The sequence below is a fragment of the Rattus norvegicus genome, chromosome 2 (assembly GCF_036323735.1).
Source record: "Rattus norvegicus strain BN/NHsdMcwi chromosome 2, GRCr8, whole genome shotgun sequence".
NCBI classification, from domain to species: Eukaryota; Metazoa; Chordata; class Mammalia; order Rodentia; family Muridae; genus Rattus; species Rattus norvegicus.
Genome location: NC_086020.1, coordinates 199,959,354 through 199,987,335, shown reverse-complemented (window position 1 = coordinate 199,987,335; position 27,982 = coordinate 199,959,354). Strand labels below are relative to the sequence as shown.

At 40.0% G+C, this 27,982-nt stretch overlaps 1 protein-coding gene across 3 annotated transcripts in view; it reads right to left on the bottom strand.

Annotated features, from left to right (window-relative positions):
- Positions 1 to 27,982, bottom strand: part of Vav3 (vav guanine nucleotide exchange factor 3) — a 342,484-nt gene that overhangs the window by 55,009 nt on the left and 259,493 nt on the right. For 2 of the 3 annotated variants that reach the window (XM_017590775.3, NM_001191714.1), the window contains exon 20: positions 348 to 484. The exons of the other annotated variant lie outside the window; for it this stretch is intronic. In XM_017590775.3, the coding sequence (XP_017446264.1) occupies positions 348 to 484 (137 nt within the window). The remainder of the gene's footprint in view (positions 1 to 347; positions 485 to 27,982) is intronic. 3 annotated transcript variants of the gene reach the window in all.

Below are 27,982 nucleotides of genomic sequence, written 5' to 3'. Positions count from 1 at the left end.
TGGCAAGTAAGTCAGATATTTCCCACGGATTGAACTCTTAATATATTAAAGCCATGCATGCTAGAACATACCCACAGGTACTAGGTTTGGGAAAAATGTTCCAACCAAGTATGAATTTTTAATAAAAATGGTAATTACGGTTCACGGCACTGACACTGTTTTTCTTTAGCACTCACGGCACTCTCGGCATTGTAAACATGGAGAAGGTTAATAAACAGTAATCCCACCATACCATATATGGTTTCTGCAGCTGAAGTACAGAATCGGTTTTTAACAACAAGAGGTTTATTTTGTATTCAGTAGCCAATCATCCATTAGATCAAAAATAGTTATCATCTGGACAGTACCTGCCAGAAAACAGTGTGTGCCTCTCCTCTCAGAAGTTCAACAGTGTCCCCTGCCTGGATATGCAACGGTGGTCCTTCGTGAAGAGCTGGGGGCGGGGTGCCAGTGTAGTTCCTAATGACCCGCATCTTCGGCAAGCCTGGAAACACACAACACAGTTGACAGCAGAAAAGGCAATGGCGTGGAGGGGCTACACGTGCTTCAAGAAATTGAACAGTAGTTTCCGTTATTAGCATTAAAATGTATAATCACGCCCGCCTCAAGTAAAAATCTGAAGCAAGACAGAAGGAATATTTCTTAACTTCCTCCTCACCTGAGAGAATAAGAGAAAGTTGATCCCCTGATCCCTCAAATACTGTTCTTTACTGTCAGTCTCTTTTTTAGTTTAAAAAAAAAATCTCTCTCAGCTGATGCCTGCTTCATAAAAACATATCACGTCTTGGAAAAGAATCAATTTTTTCATCAGCTCTACCCTTTCTGCCTATTACTTTCCTCTTGGGCATAGGCTGATTTCATCACTAAGGAGACTTACCCTTTCTGGGTACGTATCACACTGCCCAGTAGAAGGCTCCTATCTTAAGGTTATCTTTGTAATTCAAAAGCAAAGAGGTGATGGATGTGTGACTGCAATTCTTGAGACATTTATATGGAGAAAGTGTCTGGGCTCAAATTTAGGCTTGCAAAACAGACCCAACAAATGGAATATGTCTAAGCCAATAGCATCAACAATATTAAAAACACAGATCCATCCCTGTCTTGATTTCTTTCAATGTGGAAGGAGGAGCTCAGTTCAATATTTCATTTCAGAGAACGGGCAGCTCCAATTAGATAGGGGCCTAATTGCTCCAATACTGCTCACAAATGTACAGCCTCACAGTCACTCTTTCATTTATAGATGAAGCTTCTCCCTCCTAGAAATCACTCATAAACATTGCCATCTCTTAACCATTTAGGGGCATGGGTTATTAATTATTACACTTGAGGGGTGTGATTGTAACTGGATGGAATCCCTTCACTCTGTATTTGGAGAACCAGTGACTATCATTCGCTTCTGGATACCCCAGACACTTTCAAAAGGCTACATGAAATGTTCCAGCAAAGAGCCTACAGAGATCTCAAAATCCTTTGCAACCAATCATTTACTCCCCAGCTAGAGCAGGGCATAAACACAGGTTGCTGTAAATGCAACAGAGCAAAAGTGTTAGTCAAGGCCCTCTTATCAACCCAGTCAACAGAAGGCACGGGGTTAGAATTCACTTCACCTTCACTCCAGTTGAGCTGCTATGGCTGTGGAGGTCCAAGATAAGTTGCTACATCTCCCCTTTGCTTCAGTGCTACAGAACCCCTGAAGGGATGGTGGCTTTTTTCCTACATCTTTCATGGACCATTTCCCTACCCGATGTTGTAAGGTGGCACGCTAACACAAACAACAGACTTTATTGTCCTTCCCACCCCCCCCCCAAAAAAAAGCAGCCCAAGGTGAAGCACTCATCAGACTTGTTTCCCACATGCTAAATGCCTTGAGTACAGAGAGCTCATTTTAAGGTCTATAAAACTGCTACCACTAACCTAAAATGAAATCTACACCTCCCATACTCATAATGGATGTAAAAAGCTCAGCATGTGAGAAAAGGATTCAGTAGAATGTCCACTCCTCCACATGTAGTCTTCTTGCATGATGGTCTTCCATGTCTGGGCTCAGATGTACTTAGTCTGTTTTCATTGAGAATCATCAATGCTTGGAAAAGGTCTGATCTGGTTGACTCCCTAGGCAAATTGAACTTTATTCTGTTTTTTAAAAATATGCTAAAGGCAAGAAAGAATAGTTTTTTCAGCCTGAAATAACTCATCTGACCTTAAATAGCATGGTCATAGGAGAGCTGTGACCTTCACTGTAGCTGTCCCGGTGACACCTGATGACAATGAGAGTTCTCTTATTGTCAGCATGCCCAAGGTAGTCATTCTTAAGAACACATGATTAAAAAAATGCATAGATGTTTAGGGAAACACATTCGCTCTGATGGCAGTTCACTAACTAAGTATACATTACAGATTATAATATAAAAACATCCAGTCTGCACACATGGCTATGAAAAGTCAGATCTAGAGGGACACTGCCCCAGGTCTATCTATATAGATTGGACTGCCATAAACATGTAAAATAATAACATTTAAAATAGGAAATAATTCACAGGTGAACATGGAGTGACTAAGAAAAATGCTGTGTGTTGCAAAGCACTGATAAAGGACTTGACTTTTAAGGTGTGATTTGTTCCTTTTTACTAATTCTATCTTTTCAGCTATTACTTTCTTAAGGGCAGCCGATCTAATTGCACATCAACAGAGACAGGTTGCCCAGTCAATTCCTAAAATAAAAAGTCTTATAAGTTGGCCAAAAGAAGGTTCAGCCTGTGGTCATATTCAAAAGGATGCTGTAAATAGTGTCATTTTAGTCACAAACCAACTAGCAAATACAGGGTTCTGCGAGTAATATGATTTTTCTATGGGAATAAATTGTAACCTAATGATACAATAGAATTTATATATTTTGTCATTACCAGAATAATCTGTGGCTATTTTTTTCTAATGGGTTAATATGTCCCATTTCACCACTGTCTATTGTTAGAGCCACAGAACTACAGAGATAATATATCAAAGAATAAAAGAATGAAATGAGGGCAGATTGGTGTAATAAAAATGGTCATTTTGCCCCTTGCTTCTGATGCTTGCACAAGGCCAGCATTCAACACTGGTGGGAAGAAAGGCTACTTCCCAAAATGTCCCTTTAAGGAGGGGGGAGTGAGGGAGGGAGAATATGAGAATAAGGTCCAGTAGTATTGCCAAAAACATAAACTCAGTAATTGAGATTAAAAATCTTACTAAAAAGGAAGAACTAATTGGTTAAACTGTCACATCAGAAGCCTACTATCAGTTTAATACTTAGCACAATCTACTATCACACCAGGCATCATGCTCCATAAATGAGATCAAGAACAGACAGTAAATTACATTTGCAGATGCTCACTCCAGGATTAGGCATTTGCTATTGATTTAGATCCGGTCCTTTTCTCCTCCTTAGAGCTTGCTGGACAGGTTCCAAACTCTCTTTAAAACTCACCAGGACAATTCCTTGGGGGTTTCCAGAGACTGAACCACTAACCAAAGAGCATACATGGGCTGCACCAGGGTCTCCTACACACATGCAGCAAAGTGTAGCTTGTTTTTCATTATAGATCCCCAACAACTGGAGCAGAGACTGTCCCTGAATCTGTTGCCTGTCTTTGGATCCTATTCCCCTAACTAGGCTGCCTTGTCTGGCCTCAGTGGGCTTCCCCACTAAGGATAGACCTAGTCCTGCAGAGACTTGCTGTGCCAGGGTAGGATAATACCAGAACCTGGGTTGGAGGAAAGAGGAGAAACTCTCTCTTCTCAGAGAAGAAAGGGGGAATTGGAGGGACGAGCTGTGGAAGGGGCCAGTGGAAGGAATGGGGGGGGGGGGATGGATATTGGGATGCAAAGTTAATTAATTGGAAAAAACTTGACCATGGCAGAACACACCCTACACAGTCCCATGCCAACTCATTGTGGCATCCAATTTATCAACGAGATTGTCTTCTTAAATGGTCTCTTTCCCTGTATGATCTATCTCCATTGACCTGCCTCCTTCCATCTGTAATTACTCTGGAGAAGGAAGATCTGTTCGGTAGTTTAGCCTTTAAAAATTCATTCAACCTAAAACCCCCTAAAGTCTAAAAGAATAAATAAATAAAATTACTCTCCCTTTTGGACTACACATCAAGGACTTCTGAAATACAAAACCAAAACAAACAAGAAGAACATTAACTATAAGATTAGAAACAGAACTTTCTTCATTGCTAATAACCAGAAGCAAATAGTCAATGTTTCTCTTTGACAATGGCCCAAATCATACTCTTCATTCTCACGTAAGAAATCACTTCTTTGTGGATACAGAGCTGTCTGCTCTCTTTCTGCTCCAGGATTCTTGGTGCTATCACCGGGCTGTTTATCAAAGTCTGAGTATTCATAATGCAACTGCCCTGGGGCACTAACAGCAAAATAACCACGTGCAATTTTTAACATATACATTTGAGCCACCTTGGAAATTCCCAAAGCTGAATAGAACAAACTATCGTTATCTCCGGGAATAGTATGACAACATCTTGGCCAAAGTTAGAACTCAAGTCAAACGTTTATCTTGGCTCGCTTTACTCCCTACAACAAGTTGTTATATATAAAAAAAGACAACACCCTGAATTTTTCTCTTTAAGTTTGGCTTACATTTGTAATTTTGCTTCGTCCTATGCTAAAAGTAAAGACCTCAACCCATCCTCTTACACATGGAGATCTAGCACACGAAAGAAACAACATTACAACAGTGGTCAAACTCCCTGTGACAGCCCTGAAGTTCTAGTTTAACAAAACACATGTAAGTACATGAAACACGAACACAGCATTGTTTTTGTTGTTGCTGTCGACGTCGTCCTCAATAACAACAATCATGGCCCTCAATAACAAGAACCACAAATATCAAGTGCTTTTAAAGGAGGATCTGAAAGTTCTTTTCAAAACAGATTCCCTCAAGAACTCTAAAGCACTTTTTAAAAATGTTAATTCTCAGTTGAATCTTATTGGAAACTTGCCAGATAAAAACTATTTCATTGACAATTTTCACTTAAACCCTCAAATGTCAGAGAATGCAATAATACGAGCCGGCACTATGTCTTCTAAGCAGGGCAGAATGACGGCTACAACACAGAGTAGTAGCCATTCACCATGCTGAGGTCCTTGCCCAAATGCAATGGGCTTCCCCAGGGCAATAAGTTACAGGAGGATGTTGTCTGGTAGACAAACAGGCTAACCTTTTACCTCTGAGGCCTAATTTAAAATAAAAACATAGCCACATTAAAAAATAATTAGTCCTACAAGATATCAGAGGAAACTGAGCACAGTTTTAACCAATGCATTCACTCATTAACAGTGTTTTGAGTGCTTCACAGTGCCGGGCACAGCAGCTCCAACACAGAACAAGAACAAGGTTCCTATCCTTCCCCAGCTTCTTGTTGGTCTTTGGAACACTGAATACAAAAGTCACAGTACACTGGGTCATGGATATCCTTTTGGGGGCTGGGGGCTTTTAAAGACTAGTACTATCCACAGAAGTTTGAGAATTTATTTATTTATTTATTTATTTATTTATTTATTTATTTATTTATTTTAGGTTAATAAGCCTTGTGTAGGATCCTGAGATATGTGTTTGATTTTTCACTCTTAGTTTCTTGGCTGGGACTTCTAAACTTTAGGCAGGCTTTGAAATCTCCTTCTTGTGGATACATGTCTGCAGCCCATGACCAACTCATCATGAGGAAACTTGCTTTTGAGATGATTACAGTAAAGTAAGGAGTAAGTAGTGTTTGGCATCATTCCAACAAAAATCTCTTTAAATCAACATATGTGGTGCTGGTGAAATGATTCAGTGGGTGAGAGAGCTTGCTGTGCAAGCATGAGGACCTGCATTTGGATCTCAAGCACCCATGCAAAAACTGGGCAAGGCTGGAAACCTGTAAAAACAGCCCAGAGGCAAGGCAGGGAAGTAGGGGGATCAACAGGGCCTGCTGGCTACCCAACCCTAACCACAACACAAAGCTCCAAGTTCAATGATAGACTCCAATGATAGATTCTGTCTCAGGAGAATACTGCAGAGGGGTAAAGCAGAATGCCTGATATCCTCTGGCTTCCACCCACTTACAAAAACAACACACACACACACACACACACACACACACACACACACACAGCATACACTTTGCACATACAAAAGCAATTGATTAATTCATCAACTCACTACTCTCTGTGCCCCTCCTGAAATAATCTTGGCATCAGGCTCTCTGTACTAGGCTGAGTGGGGGAGGCTGGGCTTCCCCTGGAAGGTCCACACTTTCCAGGTCTCTTTCCAAGAGAGCTCTGCTCCTTCCTGTGCTTGTAGTCTTCCTTGGGAAGCAAAGGGAGCCTCGGGATGTAAACCATCTGCTCTGACATAAGCAGACAATTTGGTGTAAAAAAAACTTTCGTTAAAGAACTAATTGTTCACAGAGGGAACATTTTCCATCAATGATTTAAAAAAAGAAACTAGAGAAGCCTCCTCTTATAAACCATAATGAGCCAAATGAAGGAAATTGTTGCTGCTCCTATGCAAACAAGGATCAGGCATAGACGCCTTCTTCCAGCTTCATAACAGATTAGCCATTCTCCAGTAGTGTCTACTGAAGTCTTAGTGAATTGTGCATTAAAAGTGAAGGATATAATAACACCCTTTGAAACTCGTTTTTAATGGATTGAAAAGACTTCATAGCCTACTGAGTTTCAAAGAAGTAGAAACTCCCATCCGGTACTTCAACATTTTAGTAAAAAAAACAAAAAACAAAAAAACTAATGTTTTCCTGAAATCTTGATGTCAGACCAAAGGCCAGGGAGAATATGCTGTGGATACGCAGTGAATGTTCATCCCTAGGTAGGTGAGGGGCACAATTTGGGGAGCAGAGCTCAGAGCTCTTTCATTAGGCCTTTAAAGATCAAAAGGAACACTATCATGTGACTTCAAATAATAAGAGCATCCCTTAGCTAACCACCATATTTTCATTAGTTATGAAACTAATAATCAAACTGATATATACCCAACCACATGGCTAGAATCAGTATTGCTCTTGCTTCAGTTCACCTCTAGGTGACACCCCAAAGAGAAGGAGGTTGTGGCTGAGCTCCCATCACTGATCACAAATGTCTTCCCCAAAAGAACTCTGTTACTTTCCTATAGTTAAAATGAGGCCTTAACAATCCACTCATAAGAGAAACCTAAAGGACAAGAGAACAGAATTATAGAGAACAAATCGATGAAAGATGCTTCCCGATAACTGACTTCCCCTTTTGCTCTATGGGTACATGCATGTATTCAACAACTTTACAAGTCATTCACTTGCAGGGATGGACCAGCCAATGGAAATACAGTTATAAATATGACTACCCATTTTCACCTCTCAAATCTCAGACTGTAGATGATGAGATGAACAAAAAGGCGAGTTGTAAAAGTAGGATCTGATAGAAATATTATAAAGTAGCAATTACAAAAAGATGGTGGGCTGGAAAGTAATGGGGTATATGGGGAAAGGGTTTTCTCTAAGGGAAGATGAGTGGGTCAGGCTTAAGGCTGGAAGAGAAAGCCAGGGGAAGAGGGGTTAATGGTCAACCTAAACCACGAACATGAAGGCCAAAATAAAAAGAGCTTTAAGGCATGCTGGGGCTGACACATGCCTTAAATTACAGCATTCTGGAGGCAGAAGCAAGAGTTCAAGGACAGCCTGGTTTATGGATCAAGTTCTAGGACAGCCAGAGCTATGCAGAGCTAAACTCTGTCTCAAAAAGCAGGCAGGGAGGGGTAGGGCAAGGAGAGAGAAAGAAAAAAGAAGAAGAAAAAGAATGAACTCTAAGAACCTGAAGGGTAGAATATGCCTGGGAGGCCACATGAAAGCAAAGACTGATAACATCTGGCCTCAGCAGTCTGGCCCACTTCAGTCCTCCTTTCCTACACTGATTCTGTAAAACCATCTGAAACAAATTCACCAACCGAGGTGACCCCTCCACACTTTCTTTCTGTGGAGTGTGTTCTTGCTTTTTGTACCCAACTCAGTTCTTACCAAGGGAGGAAGCAAGAGTCTGTGGGCTCCTTGCACTCCTTAAACCAGTCCTGATGAAAAATCTACTCCATAGACTGAATGTTTATGTCTCCTTAAAGTCATATATAATGACTATTCTCCAAAGTAATGGTACTAGCAGGCAGGCCCTTTGGATGTGATTACATTTTTAAGAGTACAATCTTTATCAACTATGACTCAGGGAACATTGAGGATGACGCAACAGAAAAATTGTAAAAATCAGGGAGATTTCTGTAATGTCCTGTTTCCTAAGAATGTCAGAAGCTACACCAGTAAAGTCTTATCAATGAGGCTGCCTAAGCACGAGCTGAGAAAGGACAATAGACATGCAGAAGTGGACATAGGAAAGACCATAATATTACAACCCTACACAAAGAACTGCAGGCAACTGAGGAATGTGTAAGAAGGAGAAATGGTCTTCCCATAGAAAAATCCCATCAACTGGTTACCCTATACTAAATGAAAATCCCTGAAATTATGCATACAAACAACATTACACATACTGAACAGGCTATACTTATGCATGTAGGAGAATGTGTGTGTGTGTGTGTGTGTGCATGTGTGTGCATGTGTGTGTATATAACAATAATTAATAAAAAAAGGAAGCCATGAGTTTGAAAGACAATAAAGAGAGGTATATGGGATGGGTTGAGGGGAGGGAAGAAAAGGGGAAATTATATTTTAAAAAAATAAAAGAAATAATTAAAAATAAAAATTGAAATTTGAATATAATATTGGTTTTATAAATAGTATTGATATTTTTTGTTCTTTAAAACGTCAATATTTTTTTGTTCTCCTATCAACTAAAAATTACTGATTTTTCCTAATCTCCCAAACTGTTTTCTTCCTTAGCTACTTAATGGTTGGACTAATTCTCTTACTAAATGTTTAGCTTCTCATCTTATTTTATATAAACAGCTTAATTATCTTAATGTCAACATTATATTACCATTTCATCTCATTCAAGTGGATTGTAATAAGCCACCCCCATGGTCGGACACACTCTTCTTTTTAATCATCTTAAAAATACTAAAGATATAGTACCTGTATTTTTAAGGGTATAATAAAAACATAAAAGTGATAATAATTAAAGTGTAAATGCAACTACAAAGGAAATAGTATGTTGACATAGTAAGAAATTGTGCCAAGAAATCATGATTCATCCATAAAATCTATGATGGTAAAACCAAGGTTAACAAAAAGAACTCAGAACTGAGAGTGTGTGGAAAGATGGAGGGTGAATCTGGATCTAGGGCTAAGTCACAGGACAACTGAGGAAGGGGTACAGTCAAGATTTATTGTATGATGACATTCTCAAAGAATAAAAATACAATTTAAGGACGATTGCGCGCACGCACGCGCGCGTGTGTGTGTGTGTGTGTGTGTGTGTGTGTGTGTGTGTGTGTGTGTGTGTGTGTGTACATGCTTCAACAGGAAGAGCAGCTTCTAAAGGAGATGATATGAACTGATGTCTGAAGATGTGAATTGATGCACCGAAATTCAAGCGGCCCATGTATGTTATTCAACACCATATTATTACCAATGTATGTTAGTTATGAGCGTAGATAAATGTTTTTAAGAGTAAATTATTTTTGTTCACTTACATAAAGAAAAGAAAACATGCTGTCTGTGTCCCCATGACTTCATAAACAAAACATGAAGCATTCCAGTACTGTAATTTTGGCGAACTCTTTTATATCTCACTAATCCTCCTGTATCACTTGAAAAGGGCTATGATCTTGAGTAGAAAAGACCTCCTGAAGGAGAACCTTCTGCTTCATGTCTCAATTAAAACATCTGGGACTGTTGACACAAAGGTCATGTGCAATTACAGATTACAAAAGCACCCAAAATATAAAACACGGTCTTCTAACACAGTCCATCATCCTATAGTTGAACTACTGATTCCTCACTCGCATTGTTCACCCTAAAACACTGATGACCCTGATTTTCCTGGCTTGTTACACAGTCTGCTGACTTCACCGCATGCCTCTTGCTCCTCACTGAAGACAAACTCTCCCAAGACAATGAACAAAACTGTCCTTTGCCGGCCTCTCATTGTTGACCCCACCACCAAAGTATGGAATACACTATGTTAAACAGTGGATGGGCTGGTAGGGGCTGTTATTCAACTATGAAGAAGGCAGTTATCTGCAGTGTCAGTGGACTTGCAATCGGTATCCAATGCAATGTTAGAGCATAAAGGTCTTATCAACGTCAAGTGTGAGGGAGAAAGGAGGCAACTACTGTTCAGAACTATTTTCTTGAATACTGGCTCCATGGAGAAATACTACTAACTCCCTTCAGTTCCTTTGACAACACTTATTTACTGCCTCATTCCTACATACTTTGGGAGTTATATCCCTCTTGGAAAAAAGCTAGGCATAGTATTCTTTTGGGTTTCACCAGCAAAATACCATGTTTTCCTTTGAAGTTGTGGAATATAATTAGTGACGGTGAGGCCATATATTTTCTTCTGTAAAACTTTTTATGTTTTATTATTAAGAAATTACAAAAAAATTTACTTCCGTTTTCCATTCAACTTTGTTGTGCTAACCCCTAACTGGACCACTAATAAAAATATAATAATGAATGGGGATTTTAAGAGGAAAACACTTCTTTGCAGAGGTCTAATGTGAATTTTATAACAGACATTTTAATACCTCCCTTTCCTATCACCTCCAAGGTTTTAGAATTGATGGCACTTGTTCTTAAAACCATTCAGATTTGAACACTAAAAATATAATCGTGACACTGACTGCTTCTGTTACATTAAACAACATGAATAAATGAATAAATGAATCAAATAACAACCAATTGTTAATTAAACAACCAATGGATAGGTAAGATCAGAATTAAGAATGGAAGCCTATGGCGCCCACCTGAGACTGTATTACTTCTCAAATTCAAAGAAATGTCAGGAGATATTGCTTCAAAAAGATGGACCCATAAGCCACTTATATGGTCTGGTGATTCTATTATCTATACCAGATAGAGCAGACCCTTTCCTGACTTCTAAATTGCTCCTGTTTCCTTTTTCTATCTCCTGACTAGACACATCCTTATAGAATATACATCTCTTTCTGTCGAATCTCAACAATACAAAATTGATGGTTTTGCACAAGAGTGAGGCAATAAGTTTGAAAGCAGTTTGCAAAGTTGTAAGCACTTTCCCAGACACACAATGTTTTGGAGCCCATGCATATTTAAAACACATCCATCTTCAGGTTTGTTTCATTCCTTGGCTCATTGCCGGATGCTTCATTTATTCATGAAATATGCTACATATAGGCATGTGATATTGAGTGAAGACCCTTACACACGGAGTTTTGTAATTAGCAGAGGACAGAGAGGAATGAGTTCGTCCTCTTGCACTTCATGACAAGGCTATTGGAAGACAGCCAGATGGCTGGGAAGCCCTAAGCAGAGATGCTGACACCAAGACAAACAATGCTGAGGGTAGGAAACTCTCAGTTAGAACTCATGTGGAAGCAGGCAGTAGTCAGACACAAGGGAGTCTATTTAACTGCAATCACATTTAAGAAGCCACAGATCTCTAAGTGAATGACTGTATCAGAACTTCCTAGTTCAATGGTAGAAGTGGAGAGGGTTTTTTCAGATGTTGATAATGGCTGGATATCAGGTCACAGAAACTAACCTGATTGGGCAAGGAGCACACAGACACAACTAATGAGCAGAAAATTAGCAACAGACCAAAGGCCAGAAGGTGGAATGGGAGAACGAGCTCTATGAATTTAATGAACAACTCTGGGTGATGTCAAGGCTTCATGGCTAAACCAACTAGGTGGTTAAGAAAAAGGGAAGAAAAGAAAAACTACTGTGACTGTGGAAACAGGATCTTTTTAATCAGGATCTAATAAGTCAAAATGTTATATTAAACATTCTTAGTGCAAAGTACTAGGAATGCATTGTGCTATTTTTAGTATGCTTGAAATGTATTTTCAAATTTTATTAAAGACTCTTTGATAAAGTACTACATTTCAAAGAATTTTAAATTGCTTTTAAAAAGGAAATATGCGGCCTTTATTTACCATGAATGCTACAGGAAACACATAGTATAAATAGTATTTTCAGTGAATAAAATTAACAAGCACGACTTGCTATGTGCTAAAATATTGTTGCTGCAACTAACTTTATTTAAATCACCACCATTTTATTTTTATCTATGTTTGGTGTATAAGAGGCAATCATGAGAGCAGAAAACATTAAGAATACTCAAATGTTAATAAATGTGAGTTCCTATGAAATAAAGTCCCTAGCACCCTGAGCTGATGACAGTGCCCCTTCCTTCTCTATACCTTTGGTCACCCGTGACTGTCCTATAATAAGCTTTCCAGAAAATGTCCTCAGAGAGAAGGAAATGGCTAAAGGCTACTTCTCCCTCACCTCCAACCTCAGCATAGCCTACAACACACAAGTCAAGCAAGACAATAACTTCTTTGCCTCAGTAATTAAAGTAAGATTTCATCTTATGAAACAAGGAGATCTAACAAAGGTTAGGTCAACATAGTATCAAAGTGACATTTATGAGCAAATTCCACATCTTTAAAGTCATGGTCCCCAAATAAGACTCTGTATGTTTTTAAGCAAACTTTCACATCTCATAACCCCCATTCTCTTTGTTCCTGCTTTTTGGCTACCTCGGATAATGAGCACTGTAGAAAAGGGGGGGAGGCTCAGAAAGAACCATTGCACACGAGGACTTCATCCTTCCTGACGCTCTATCCAGGGAATTGCCTCAGGGTTTATATTCTCATAGACCCAACAGTGCTTCACGTAACCTGAAACACGGTGCTTCTGACAACAGGTGTGTTGCCTGACACAGACACAAAGGTCAAGTAAAGCCGTACCCCGCTACAAAAGATGGAACGATGCTCACAGCTCTGGCAGACTGCGACAGGTCTGTGGGATTCATGGAACGCATCTCATGATGAAGAAACTCTATTAATCAAAACCACGAGACAGAGCTGAAAATTAAAATAGCACTTTCATATTTGTTATTCAGTGACACTTGCAAGTGCTTCGCAGGTGTGGTTAAAAAATGTGCATGCAAGCACTTAAAACCTCAAACACTTTATCGGTAGAACTTGCCAAGAGAAACAACAAATAAATTTCTCTTGAGATAGCCCCTGGGAGGAATATAGCCAGAAAGCTGCAGTGTGTACCCTACCGTTGGCTTGAACATTTGGAACTTAGATGAGAAGGTGAGAATTTCTAAATGTCATTTTGCCTCAGTTCCCACCCTGGGCATGTTACTTCAATATCTACCTTTAATGGAAGAAAGCCCACTCCTTTTCAAACAGAGAACATCAAAAGTGTACCAGGGTAGACACATAGGAGAAACAACTGCAAAAAGTACCAAGAGAACAAAAGATTAATTGTCTCCAAGTTACACAATGGAAATAGGAATGGGCATTACATAAGCGCATCAGAGAAACCGACTTTCGCAAATGAGTAAATGACAGTTAAAATCGTCACTTACATGCCTAAGCACGCTATAGTTTTCAGCACTCACTTCATAATGTCCAAAACACAAAGCAAAATGATGGGTTTCATCCTTCAAGTACTAAAGAGCATGGATAGGAGGCATAATTTTTTAAGTGAGAAAACACTACATTTTTACATAATAACTATTTATGTCCCCTTGGAAGCTACATGATGTATGTGAAGTTAGGGTTTTAGGAAACACTCGGGTGCTATTGTGCTTCAGTTGCTCTGTGAGGCCACAATCACCTGCTTTCCACTATACTGAGGTTCCCTCTCATGTATACATTTAAACAAGCAACCAACTTTCTACAAACAAAACAAAACAAACAAACAAAAAAAAAAAACCCTACTGATTAGGTAAAGAAGACTCCAAGAAGATCAAGGAGAGTCTGAGGTTAAACATGACTTTTCTTATCTCTGTCCTCAGAATTTTAGTTGGTAAAGGCCCTGAGCCTTACAAAGTACTGCATTTAAAAGGGAAAACATCTTTGTTTCTTACCCACTTGTCTCCACAGAGAACTATTTAAATGACATTGTATATGGTGGAAACCCACCCCCCCCATGACTGAAATTAAAAATATTTGGCATCCAAAAAGCTATTCTCACAGATAATGGCTCATGTTTACTTTACCCCCTCCCTGTCCCATAACATGTTGAACTGTGAGGGGCTGAGGAAGGGAGATTCCTTCCTCTACATACCCCTCCCACATGGCTATTATTCCCTCAATAACAGTACCTGTAGTGAGCCGCACTTCCAATATGGTAAACTCAGTCATTTCTTTTTTGTAGTGCTGAGTTATATAATTGTTATTTTCATCTTAATTATCCCAAGTGAGTGGGAAGGCATTTCAAGACTTGGCTTTGAAACAAGTTAACTAGAAAAGAAACTCATTTACGTGCCCCATTCCTTAGGCATCCATTTTTATCTTTATAGAAAGAGAAACACACACTACTGGCTCTCTCTAACAGACTGATACATAGTCTGTATAGAAGCGTCCATGGGAAGCAAGATTTTTGTTGGCTCTTCAGCTTTTAGCCTTTTTTTTGTCCATCTTTTTCATAAGGCATGAACTCCTTCCTATGGTTACTTTTCTGTCAAAGATGACCATGAACATTTTTTTCACCTTAAATGTGAATAATGTGACGAACAGCATATTTCTGCTCTTGCTTCCAAAGTTTAGAGTCTAACAGAGAAAAGAGATTCCACGAGCAACAATAAAAAGCAAGACATGGATATAAAAATCCTCAACAAAATACTTGCAAACCAAATTTAAATCACAGAAAAAGCTCATTCATCATGACCAAGTTGGCTTCATTCCAGATTATAAGAAGATAATTCAATGTATAGTTTATATGATTATAATAATATATAGTATTCAGTATATTTAATCGATACATATACTTCATCACATCAAAAACATAAATCATATGATCACCTAAATAGATACAGTAAAGGCCTTGGATAAACTTCAACATTCCTTCATGATAAAAGTCACGGAGAGGCTAGGGATAGAGTGGACATACCTCAACATAATAAAGGTCATCTATCATGAACCATAGCCAACATTATGACAAATGGAGAAAAACTCAAATCATACCCAGTAAGATCAAGGAAAACGCCAATGATATCCACTCTTTCACTCCTTTCAATATAGTGCTGGAAGTCTGAGCTAGAGCAATAAGACAAGAGATAGTAATAAAATGGGATACAAAAAGAACAAGAAAAAACTCAAAGTATTTCTGCTTGAGATGAAAAGCTCGACACATGAGATGCTAAGGACTCCACCAAAGACTCTTCGCTATGAAAAACACCTCCAGGAAACTAGTAGGTTATGAAATTAAAACACAAAATTAATAGCTGCCTCATATACATATGACAAGCAAACAGGGACATAGTCCTATTCACAACAGCCCTCTATACACAAGTAGAGACTTCCATAAAAGTACAATGCTCCCGTATAGCGAAGGAAACTGTTAAGTGAAGAGGCAGCCTACAGAATGGGAAACAAATCTTTGCAAGCTACATTGCCAAGAGGATTAATATTGGCAATACACAACTCATAAAACTAAACATCAAGTAAACAAACCACTCAATTAAAAAGTAGGCCTTAGATCTGAATGGAATTCCAAAAAGAATGGCTAATAAACATTTGTAAAACTGTTCAACATCATTAGGCATCAGAGAAATGCAAATTGTGACTTCTTTGAGATCTCACCAAAAGCAGAATATCAAAGGATAAACAAATATCAGTATTGAGAAAGAAAAAGAAAAACAGTTATGTAATCTGGTACAGCCATTGGGAAAATCAGCTTTTTATAGATCTCCACAAAATGCCAGAAATAGATCTAGCATATGACCCAGCTCTGCCCCTCCTAGACATAGGCCTACAGAGATCTACATCCCACTACATGTGTAGCTGCTCAGTCATGTTCACTGATGCTCTCTCAACAATATGTGAAATGAGCTTAGATGTCCAGTGACTGGTGAAGGAAATGTTTGTCCTGGGTAAAGTGATATTAAAATATTATTAACATCCTTTATATTTTAAACACGTAATAATGAGTTTCTAAAAACCTCACTAGGGTTCTTTTGATTCTGTGCAATAGTTAAGAGAATGGAAACACTGTAAGATAACAGCAATAAGGAACTGGCTATGTTCCTTACTCTAGAGTGTATGCACAGAACCTTGCAATACCAAGCTGAAACTTTTGAAAATAATGTTAGAAGACTATTATAATATACTATATAAAAATATATGATATAATATGAAATCATGTTATAAGACTGGAGTCGAGTAGGTTATTGGTGGGGAGGGTGAAAATTATAGCAAGGTTTGGAATAAGGCACCATTTCTATTTTCGAAGTACATAGAAGCCCAGAAAACACCTATGAAGACACATGACACAATGGTAATGAGCTACATTATGTTGTCAAATTATGAGACAACGTATTGATGTAAATTTTAAGTTTGTATAATTAACCTTTGTTTTAGAAAATTAGTGATCTTTGGAAACCAGGAACTGACCTAAGACCTTGCTTATCTCTACCCCTAAGACACATTGTAGCCAAAGGTTATTTAATTTAAAATATTAGTTTCGTTGGTGTTGACAGTGAACAAAATCCTCCAATGAAATCCCTGTTGCCCAAATGTGGATTGTTGTCTATATGAGGGTGAAGGCAGAGATAAGGCAAGGCCTGTGATTGAGCAGTGAGAAAGCAAGGCGGGCACAGAGAAAGGAGAGAGAGAGAGAGAGAGAGAGAGAGAGAGAGAGAGAGAGAGAGAGAGAGAGAGAGAGAGAGAGGAACAAAGATGGAGGCAGAGAAAGACAACCCAGTACTGTGTGGCCTTAAAGGGCCACAGGAAGTTATGAACATCTTATAAAGATGGATTTTTACAGGACACTTTGTCTTATCTAGGTGGGCAGTTTATATCAATTGGTTCTGAGTTTATTGTGTGGATGTTTTGTGGAGTGAGAATTTACTGATATAAATCTGATTGACAAATTACAAGCTTACTGAGTTTTGATTTTAACTGGATACTGGGAAATGAGACTATAACCATAGTGGGTGGATGGCTGAATGGGGCTAGCATGGCAGCAACTCACGCCATAGAAACCTGAAGGGCGGTTGCTTCTGGGGTTGGCCATGGCGGCAGATCGCTACAGGGCTCAGAGGAGTAGCTGGCAGCAGCGTGGGAAGGAAATTGGAAATTTAGCAAGTCAGGTTGAGATACTTTGCTGATTGAGATGAAAGTACCCCACAGATGCCATGTGGCCCCACAGTGTGGCAATAGCGTGGGTTGGTGCATTTTCTATTTTTATTATTTACCACAACACCCGAATGGTTAAGTGAAAAAAAGATGGTACCAAGCAGATCATGCATTTCCATGACACAAGACCCTGCTCATGACTCTGTGATCATCCTAGTCCCTCAGAGGTGTCGTCACTGGCCCATACCCCTTCCATTCCCAGGCAGGCATATGTCTTTGTCCCACTGAATTCCCACAGCCTTCAGGATTCACATCATGAGAACTACTAGATAACTACATTAATTATGCATTAATTCTGTTTCATCTTCACTCGACTATAAGCTTCCCAAGGTCAAACAACATAAATTATTCAATTCTTTATCCTCGGTATGGTGTTTGGTACCTGATAGTCTCTCAATAAATGCCTGCTGAATAAATGAAAGGCCGAATCACTGTTTATCATGGAATGATAAATAATTTAAAGCAATTTTAACAGATGTTTAAGTATATTTCTTAGTTAATTTTCTTACATAAACATGATATAGGGTGTGTGTGTGTTTGTGTGTGTGTGTTTGTGTGTGTGTTTGTGTGTGTGTGTTTGTGAGTGTGTGTTTGTGTGTGTTTGTGTGTGTTTGTGTGTGTGTGTTTGTGTGTTTGTATGTGTTTATGTGTGTGTGTTTGTGTGTGTTTGTGTGTGGTGTTTGTGTGTGTTTGTGTGTGTGTGTTGGTGCGTGTGTGTGTGTGTTTGTGTATTTGTGCGTGTGTGTGTGTGCTTGTGTGTGTTTGTGTGTGTGTTTGTGTGTGTGTTTGTGCGTGTGTGTGTGTTTGTGTGTTTGTGCGTGTGTGTGTGTGCTTGTGTGTGTTTGTGTGTGTGTGTGTGTGTGTGTGTGTGTGTGTGTGTGTGTGTGTGTGTGTGTTTGCCTGCAAGAATGCTTGGGATTTTACATTGCTTTGGCGTTGCTCTGATTCAAGTTTAACTTTCTCATATCAGAACTAGATTTCAGATGCCCTTGCATCAATTTCTGGGAATATGTCACACACAAATAGTTCACCTAGTAGCCAAAGACAAAAACTTGGAGGCTTAAGACCTAACCTGCTAATTTCCCCTACCCTCTCCTTTAACAGACCCTCCAGCTCCCGCTCACGTCCAGGTGAACCACACCCACCATGGAGTACGTACCGTTGCTCCGGATCTGACTGACTCCTCATCCCTGCTCCAGGTTTGGAGGACTTGTCTCTGACTCATTGTGCCTTCCAGCCTCCCTGCCCAGGATCTTCAAGTAATAAATCTTTCAATGTCTTTTCTGTTTTAGTAGTGCAATAAATTTGTGCCTCCTATCTGGAAAACTAAAGGCTGCCCCAGGCTCATTTTCCCTGTGACATTATGGAGAATGCGTGGTCAGACTGTCAGCGCCACAACGAAGGTTAGGGAGTATAACATGAACATGAGTCAGATGAGAGACACAAGGGCACCTACTAGTTTCCTGGGCAAGGGATCCCAGGGCTGGGATATCAGACTATGCAAGGCTGCCTTTCAGGGAGATTCTTTGAAAGGCATACTGCACACACCCTTGTCTAACTCCCCTTGATTTCCCAATAGGAAAGGGGTGCTACCGACTCTGGTACCGTAATCCTAATGTTGATGAGTGCTCCCTAAACAGTATGCTGCCAATCCTGTTTTTCGAATGAGGCAAGGATTGGCCTGCAAATTCTTAGAACAAAGATCATTATATACCTGTTATATTCTAGCATTAGGCAGACTAAGGTGACCACAGATAAAAGAATGCATTGTTAATCCAAACAGTTTATGCTATAAATAGATAGTAACTACTTATGGATAGAAATATGTTTAAAATAGCAAGCATTATATAATGTATACAACATATTCTTCCTCACTTCTATGTATAGCCTTTATTTTTATGTACCTGTTAAAATGAATTAAAATAAGTATCAGTAGATAATAAACTTGGCATGTCAGATTGATCGAGAGAAGCCATTTTCTCTCCTGAATGAGCAGTTATTATTTACATCTTCAAATTACTACCTGCCCACAAGCAAAAGATTAAACAGCATTGTAAGCAAATGAAATTTTAATTTCTAACATTAATAATTGCTTACATGGTACGATTCTGAAATTTCAAATGCAGGGCATTGTATTTGAGATGCTGCCACTTAAAATGAGTTGCTATGTGCTTTTTAGCATTGAAGCCACTTTGCAAAATGAGCCTGTCAACAAATTTGTACTCCCACACGTCATCAATACAAGTACACATCCAGTCCCCTTCCTCCAAAAGGTTAAAATTATATTAGAAATGTGACAACTGTTTTTAAGAAGCTTAGAGTTAAATCTAAAACATGAGAGAGGAGGGTATAAAAAAAAACTGCATAAAAGAATACTTTCTTAATTCTTTCACTACTCGATTTTAAAGTTTTCCAAAATGATTTTATAGGGGAAAAATGTATTTCCTGACATGAAGACACAATGCTCCATGGGCTGACTCATGTACACAGGATCATTTTTAGAACCCAAAGGCTACTGCATCTCAATGCTTTCTGGACACTATTGATTCTCCTTCCTGTTAGATTAAAAGCACTAAGAGCTGAAGAGATTTTTATTATTATTTTTTATTGGATATTTTCTTTATTTACATTTCAAATGTTATCCCTTTTCCTGGTTTCCCCTCTGGAAACCCCTTCTCCCATTTTCCCTCTCCCTGCTTCTATGAGGGTGGTCCCTCACCCACCTCACTGCCCTGGCATTCTCCTACTCTGGGGCATTGAGCCTTCACAGGACCAAGGGCCTCTCCTCCCATTGATTCCAGACAAGGCCATCCTCTGCTACATATGCAGTTGGAGCCATGAGTCCCTCCATGTGTACTCTTTGGTTGGTGGTTTAGTCCCTGGGAGCTCTGGGAGATCTGGTTGAAGAGATTTATTGAGAAACACTGTCCTCAAAGCTTTGGAAGTCTCCAGTCTGACTAGAAGAACAGGTTACATAAGGGTGTCTTAGCTGGGACATATACTACCCCAACAGAAGCTCTGCTGTTCACCATGCTTCAGAGAAAAATGCTAACACAAGCACCTTCTGCCTGCCTAATGGGTGAAAAGGGGCACATGAGTAACAGGAAAGAAAATATAGCTACAAGCTTCTAAGTCTATCCTGTTACTACTTAAAATATAGTGGTTAAAGACACCTGAGAGATGGGCAGGTGTTGACCAGCGTAGGATTCTCCACTGCTGAGACATGCGGTTCCCAGCAGAGACCTCTACACACCAGGTGCTGCCAGGGCTTCAAAGGCTGTCCTTGTCTCTTGAAGGTGCCTAGAATTTTATGGTTATATAGCTCCTATCAACCTAATGACCTTTTAAATCTGCTAAAGAATGCATGTTCTAAAGATAAGGGAGGTACCTCTAGATAAGCTCTTGTGTAATGTTTGACTCTGTTGTTTTAGTCAGTCAGGATTGCTTACAAATCTCCAAAAATGGTAATTCTCATTGCAGAAAGCTTATCCAGGGACTTTGCATTCGTGTGTGTGTGTGTGTGTGTGTGTGTGTGTGTGTGTGTGTGTGTGTGTGGTGGGTGAATGTGAGCACAGGTTCCTATGGAGGCCAGATGATTCCTGTAGATCACGAATCACAGGTAGTTGTGAGCTGCTGTGAAAGTTTTCTGGAATCCAAAGGTGTCTTCTGCAAGACTAGTCAGTGATCTTTGCCCTCTGCAAGAGCAGTAGATCTTATGGCCTAGCCATCTTAATAGCAGCAAAAGAAATGCCAAGGCATGACCTTTCTCATCACTGAAAGGGCTGAGATAAGTTGAGTTTATTAAAAGAAACTTACAATTGGTGGGGGAAAGGCAAGGACTCCATCGCCCCACACCAAATACTTCAGTTGCCCCTCAAAAGCCTCTCAGCAAAATACAGACACACAGTGCTCTGCTGGAAGGGCTTAATAATATCCCCTCAAACATCGCAGGGTAAGAAAGCTCTGAGAGCACCACAACCCTCATCCCTCAAAGGGTCTCAGGGTTTTTTAATTTGTGTGTGGATTGAAAACAAACATAGTAGAGAATTGACTTCATAAAATTCTCGCTCATCCAGCATATTCAAGCTGGGACAACCACTAGGCAGATTTCCACACAATATGGTTTAAAATAAGGGCCAATGAACAAGGTAGTCAGAACTTGAAAAAAATACTGTATTAGTCAAGGTACTCTAGAGTCACAGCACTTATGGAATGTCTCTATATAGTAAGGAAAATTATTGGAATGCTTATAGCCTGCAGTCCTATTAACCCAACAATGGGGAGCTGTAAGTGGGAAGTCCAAGAAGCTCATAGTCGCTCAGTCCCATGAGGCTCGGTGTTTCAGCTGGTCTTCTGTGTAAGTTGGAATCCTGGTGAAGTGGGTTCCAACAGATGTGCTGGCATGTAAGTGCAACCAAGCAAAGAAGAAGAAAAAGAAGGCAGTAGAATATATGGCTCAGATTAGTTTGTACCACCACTGCTGAACCTAAAGTATTCTTTACTTGGAACTTGCTCAGTTCCAGGCTGGCCTTGAACTCAGAGATCTGCCTGTCTCTGTCTCCTGGGATTAAAGGTGTATACCACCTTGCCTGGGCCTAAACTTTTCATAGTCACTGTGCCTCAAGATCCAGATCAGAAATTTGTGTCTTCCAGTCCCAAGATCTGGATCACAGGTGAGCCCTCCATTTCTGGATCGTAGCTCATTCCAGATATAGTCAAGTTGACAACTGGGACTAGCCATCACAAATACTACTTTGAAAATTGAAGAGTTTGCTAGTAGTAATTTGCTAGTAGTTTATCTTTGCTGGAAATTCTGACTCCTTTGCCTTTCTATGCTAGCATATTCCTCCTTATAAGGCCAATGAGTAGAGTCACAGTGATATTCTGCTATGGTTATTTTTGAGACTATAACATAGACCCTAAATGAGACTCCTATTGTTCCAATTCATCTCTGAGTGGATGATAGGGTCTTTAGTTAAAGACTCCTGCATAATGTTTGAAAACATCGCTTTTTAAAGGTGCCAGGCTCTGTATCACTGTTCTAAAATCTTTTATTCATTTTTCTTATACTCTGCAAAATATTAACAAAGCCAGTAGCTACTCATCAGTAGAAGAATGCAATGACTTTCATCATGCATATATTCTAATTCTCAAAGTTAACTACCAATAAAATACAATTGTCGGTCTCATTATCAAGCCATTTTCATAGCCGTCTGGGTGTGGAGAAGAAATCCCTATCAGCTTTATAAAAATGTTAAGTGATTCTTTTTTAGGACATGTCCCAGGATTATACTTCATAAAGACAGTGTCACAGTTGCATCAAATGCATGCTGACTGGTCACCTGTTGTGTTCCTGATACTAAGTTCTAAATATGGAAGGGCAAAGCTACAGATAATAGTTTGTGAAAGTTTATAGAAAATATCATGTACCAGATCACTTCCAATAAATAAATAAATAAATAAATAAATAAATAAATAAATAAATAAATAAATAAATAAATGGTGAGCCAGGTGGTGGAGCAGGCCTTTAGTCCCAGCAGACAGGAGGCAGAGGCAGGCAGATCTCTATGAGTTTGAGCCCAGCCTGGTCTACTGAGGGAGTTCCAGTACAATCAGAGCTACACACCGAAAAACAGTCTCAAACAAACAAATGAATGAACAAACAAACAAACAAAACCCTATTGTGGCAGTGTAGACCTGGTAAAGAATCTATATGGCCTACCAGATATGTACACTCAGAAGAGGGCATGTGAGAATACTAGAGTTGAGTTTGGATGGCTGAGTGACAGACAAATAGGAGATAACCAGATACAGATGTCTAATAAGCTTATTTTAGCCAAAAGAGAAAACAAAATAAAACAAAACAAAAGCACATGGTAAGACAGGGTGGCAAGAAAGAATTCAGGAGACATGATAATTCGTCGGAGGTCTGTTATTGCAGAAACTGAGACGAACGAATGAACAAGAACACAGGTAGAAGTGAAGTTCTTAGAGGCTGGCTTACACATTTTGAATCAAGAAATGGGTTCTGAGTACCACTGCAAGGGTAATCAGACATGTACCCTCCCCATTTCAGCAACTATTCTTCCAATGGCCTGGAGGAGGCAATAAAAAAAACTTAGGTTCCAAGGAGAGGAACTGAAATTATTTTAATAGCCAATAAATTGAATACTAGTTTATAAATACTGGTGGTGTAGGAGGAGGGAGGGTTGGAGGAAAACCGAGGTTGGAAGTGGTCCACGCCAGACTTGGAAATGAGAGATGCATTTTCTATGGAGAATTTAAACCAAGAAAACTAACTTTATTAAAGTTAATTTGACTGTTTTTATGACTTTGGGCCATAAGTCTTCACAATGTCACAAAGAAAACAGAAGTCCCCATGAGTGGACAGGCTACCTTTACCAGACCTGCGTGACCTGACAAGCAAAGCTAAACACTGTGTTCAGAAGATAAACGGCAAGACCTTGTCTTAATAGATACAATCAGTCCTGCGGCAGAGGTGACAGGCATGTATCATTAACCACAGCTCCCAAATACACTTTCTCCAAAATGGTTCTCTACAGTTGAGTTCTCAATGGGATCGAGAGCGGGATCCAAACTAGACTCCGAAACCCTGCCTGCATGTGGCCATTTCTACTAACCATAGCACCAATGTCTCATAGATCAACACTGAGACACTCTGTCATGACCTGGCACCTGATCTAGAGAAGGGTAGGGACTCTGTGTTCAGTCTTACTGCTCACCTATCATATCTTTTCTCCACTAGGAAGACACTGCTCCGAATATTGCTGCCTTGGCACCATACCTACTCCGTGGAAAATAAGAAAGAAAGGGGAATGGGTGGGACTTACAGGCCAAACTTCAGAGGAAAGAAAGAAGTATAAAGAAAAGGGATGTATGCATTTTAAAACAATTTATTTATATATTCACTTTACATCCCAATAGCAACCCTCCCATCCCCCTACCCCCATCCTGTGTCTTGTGGCTCCTCCCCTCGGTTCCTCCCCCATTCTCCTCATTCCACCAACAGCACAAAGGGAAGAGCTGTTGAAGAGCACACCCAAGATCACCAGACTGGGAAGTAGTATCATATACCCTGAGGAAAACAGGCTCTTCCAAATTTCTTCCCCATGCTTTCCTCTTCCTTCTTGTCCTCTGCCTTATTTTTCCTATGAATACAGAATCTGTGGCTGACCCTAAGTCAGGAATAGGGATTAGAAATCGACACCTTCAACCTCCATTTCCAAGTATATGATAAAGCCCTGACTGTCCAAGGACTTACCAACCCACACAACTAGCCAGTGACCCTAAAGCACTTACTCCCGAGTGGAGAAAACAAGCAGTTCCAGTCTCATTTCTCAAAAGCTGGAACCATAGAGAATACCACTGCTGTGCCTACCTTTAAGAAAGGTTCAGGGGGCAGGGGATGGAGCAGTAGGGGCTTCCGCTGTGAAACAGTCACCACAATGGTTTACCTGTGCTAAAACTATTTCAACAGTCAGCAGAGACTTTTATCTTTGGTAGCAAGGCCATTTTATCAAATGCATGCTCTCCCGGTCCCCTCCCTGTCTCCTTCTCAGAAGCAGGTGGCTGAGAGCTCTGTTTCTTTGCCTTAGGGAGCACTACAGGGGAGTGAGCACAGGCTTCCAGAAGCCTCCGATAATTACTAGGTGTTTCATAGAAAAGGAGTCTGCAGGGAGAGGTAACCTTCTACAGAACCAAGGAATCAGGAAGAGGCTAGGAGGGAGAAGGGGACAGAGGTGTATGGGTCTCAGATAAGGGTTACTTCCTGCTCTGTGACCTCCAGGTGTTGGCCTCCAAGGCTTGCCAGGTGCCTAGCAAGGCTGGGATGGTGACCTACTCCTAAACAGAGGCAACAGCTGCCCAGGCCTGAGATGATAATCTTAACCCGGAAGGAGCAGAGATTCAGGGCAGAAGTTAAATTTACTTATGCAAAAAAAAAATGTATCAAGTTCATGGAGTTCTAAAGGTAAGAACTGAAATTCCTACTAACTCCCCGTGCATGTCTTGCTATACCAGTGGTTCTTAACCTGTGGGCCACAAGCCCTCCGGTGGTGTGTGTGTGTGTGTGTGTGTGTGTGTGTGTGTGTGTGTGTCTGTGTGTGTGTCTGTGTCTGTGTCTATGTGTCTGTGTGTGTGTCTGTGTCTATGTGTCTGTGTGTGTGTGTGTCTGTGTCTATGTGTCTGTGTGTGTGTCTGTGTATCTGTGTATGTGTGTGTATGTTAGCATATCAGATATTCTGCATATCAGATATTTACATTACTATTCATAACAGTAGCAAAATTACAGTTAGGAAGTAGGAACATAATAATTTACAGTTGCAGGTCACTACACATGAGGAACTGTTTTAAGTGGTCACAGAATTAGGAAGGGTGAGAGAGAACCACAGGTCTACACAGAGTAACAAAGTATACCATTGCCTTCTGAGACATGTTCCATACCTGGCTCCCTGCCCTTCTTAAAAATCATTCACTAACCGACACGCACATTTTCAACTCTAAATATTCATCCATAGCAACCTTTAAATATTCTACTGATCTGTGTGCTGTTATCATGGAATAACAAACTCTTCTCATTAAATATACTAGCAAACATTTATAAAGCACTTATCATGTGCCAGACCCTGTACTAAGAGCCTCATCTTTTGAACATAATGGGAATACCAGGAAGAAGGTCTTACTATGAAATTCCTTTGAATGACAAAGCCATGTTAAGGGACAGGGGCATAAGGGACTTAGGTAAGGTCACTGAACAGATGAAGAGCAGAAACTGGATTCAAGCCTAGAGAAGCTTGCTCTGCAATCTGCAAAATTAGCTTCCAAACCAGCATAATATGTGAGATACAGGGAAGCTCGATAGCCAGGAGTGTTAGCTAGCAGGACTAGATCCTTAAAGTCAGAATAAACAAAACCAAAGCATGACCACTGACCTCGATTGTCTGGAACTAAGGTGGCCCTGCCTTACGGGTTTCAGCTTGCCTTTCCCAACTGCCTTAACCCATGGTTCTGAAGATGGTCGTAATGACCATGAACGGGCATCCTCAGCAAGAACCTCCAAAAGGCTAGGCACAGAGTTAAGGCTCAACAAACCCTTCTCTTCTTAATCTATACACAGCATTTTGATCAGATGGATGCTAACATCACTCCCAATGCACAGAGCACAGACTGAAGACAGTGAGAGCTTTAGTTCCTAGGAATGCATTATAAATAGAGAAATGTCAAGCCCTACGTTGTTTTCCCTTTTCAATTTCTTCCTTCTCATTCTTTCTCTGTCTCCCTCTTCTCTGCTTTGTTACTTTCAAGATCTGTTCTCTTACCATGTAGCCCAGGCTGACCTAAAGCCTACAATCCTTCAGACAGTGCCTCCTTCTTGCTAGTGTAACAGGCATGTCCCAACCATGTTGTGCAAAAGCACTTATAGATTTAGGCTTCATGTACACTAAAGGATATGTGATGGACATAAGAACATCCTCTCAGAAGAGGGCAATAATGCAGAAAGTATAAGCCAACAAGGTCCCTCTGTTTGCCTGAGATATAAGCTTTTTCTAGAAATAATGTAAATGCATTTATTATAAAAAGACTACTACAGTTGAGTGGAGATGACTTGACTGGTGATGTTTCTGTGCAGATTATGCACACATATACTACCAATAATAAATTATAAGACAGAAATACAGTCAGTGTATGTAAATTATTTTAAACAACACAACTGTGCCACAAACCCTCATTCCTACACAAACCGAAAGACATCATGTGTAAACTACATATAAAGAACAGACAGCGGTCCTACTGTACTTACTTTATTATCTAATTTTAAAACCACTGCAGAGACACAGTAAGTAAAGGTTCTGGTTCTGTGGTCTGAGCTCTTCTGCCTTCCTTGAGACTGAAGTCAGCAGAAACTTAAGAGTATTTACTGTGTCTACTCGCCCCACCTTGCCAGTGGATATCTTTCAGAGGAAACTCACTCAGGCCTTCTTGTCAGTTTCCGATCACCCTGGATCCTCACACAATAGCAGGAACTGCTTCTCCCCAGAAACTGATTTCAACGTCCTGGCCTTTCCTTTCTCTCTGGAATTTGCAACCTGCAGTATTTGTCCTCCAGAAAGTGACCATGGGTATTTCTTTGTCCTTCTTGGCAGCATGTCCTCCAGGGTCTAAAAGTCTGAAGCATTCAGAGCTGAAGCTAGTCTGGACACGAGAAAAATCACTTGAGAAGGTACACCAATGTAGTGAGTGTTCCCTCCCAAGACTCCTAAATTAGGTTAATATACTGACTCCTTTAACTAGGTGTGGGGAAACATACACCATTTTCCCTTTGTATCTCTGGCTTTTACAATCATGGATTTCACCTATAACAAACTAAAACACATTCAGGAGAGAAATACTGCAACTCAATTGGGCATGCACAGGCTTTTTCCTTGCTGTTTTTCTCCCAAAATACAATAAAAGCCTTATTATGAAGAATCTTCATCGTACTGGGCATTATAAAGAATCTAGAAACTACTTAACATACACAAGGAGGATGTCCATAGGTTATATAGAAACTTTTGTTAGAGATGCTTAAAATTATCAGCATAGCTTCCTCATTTATTGTGAGAACTGAAAGTA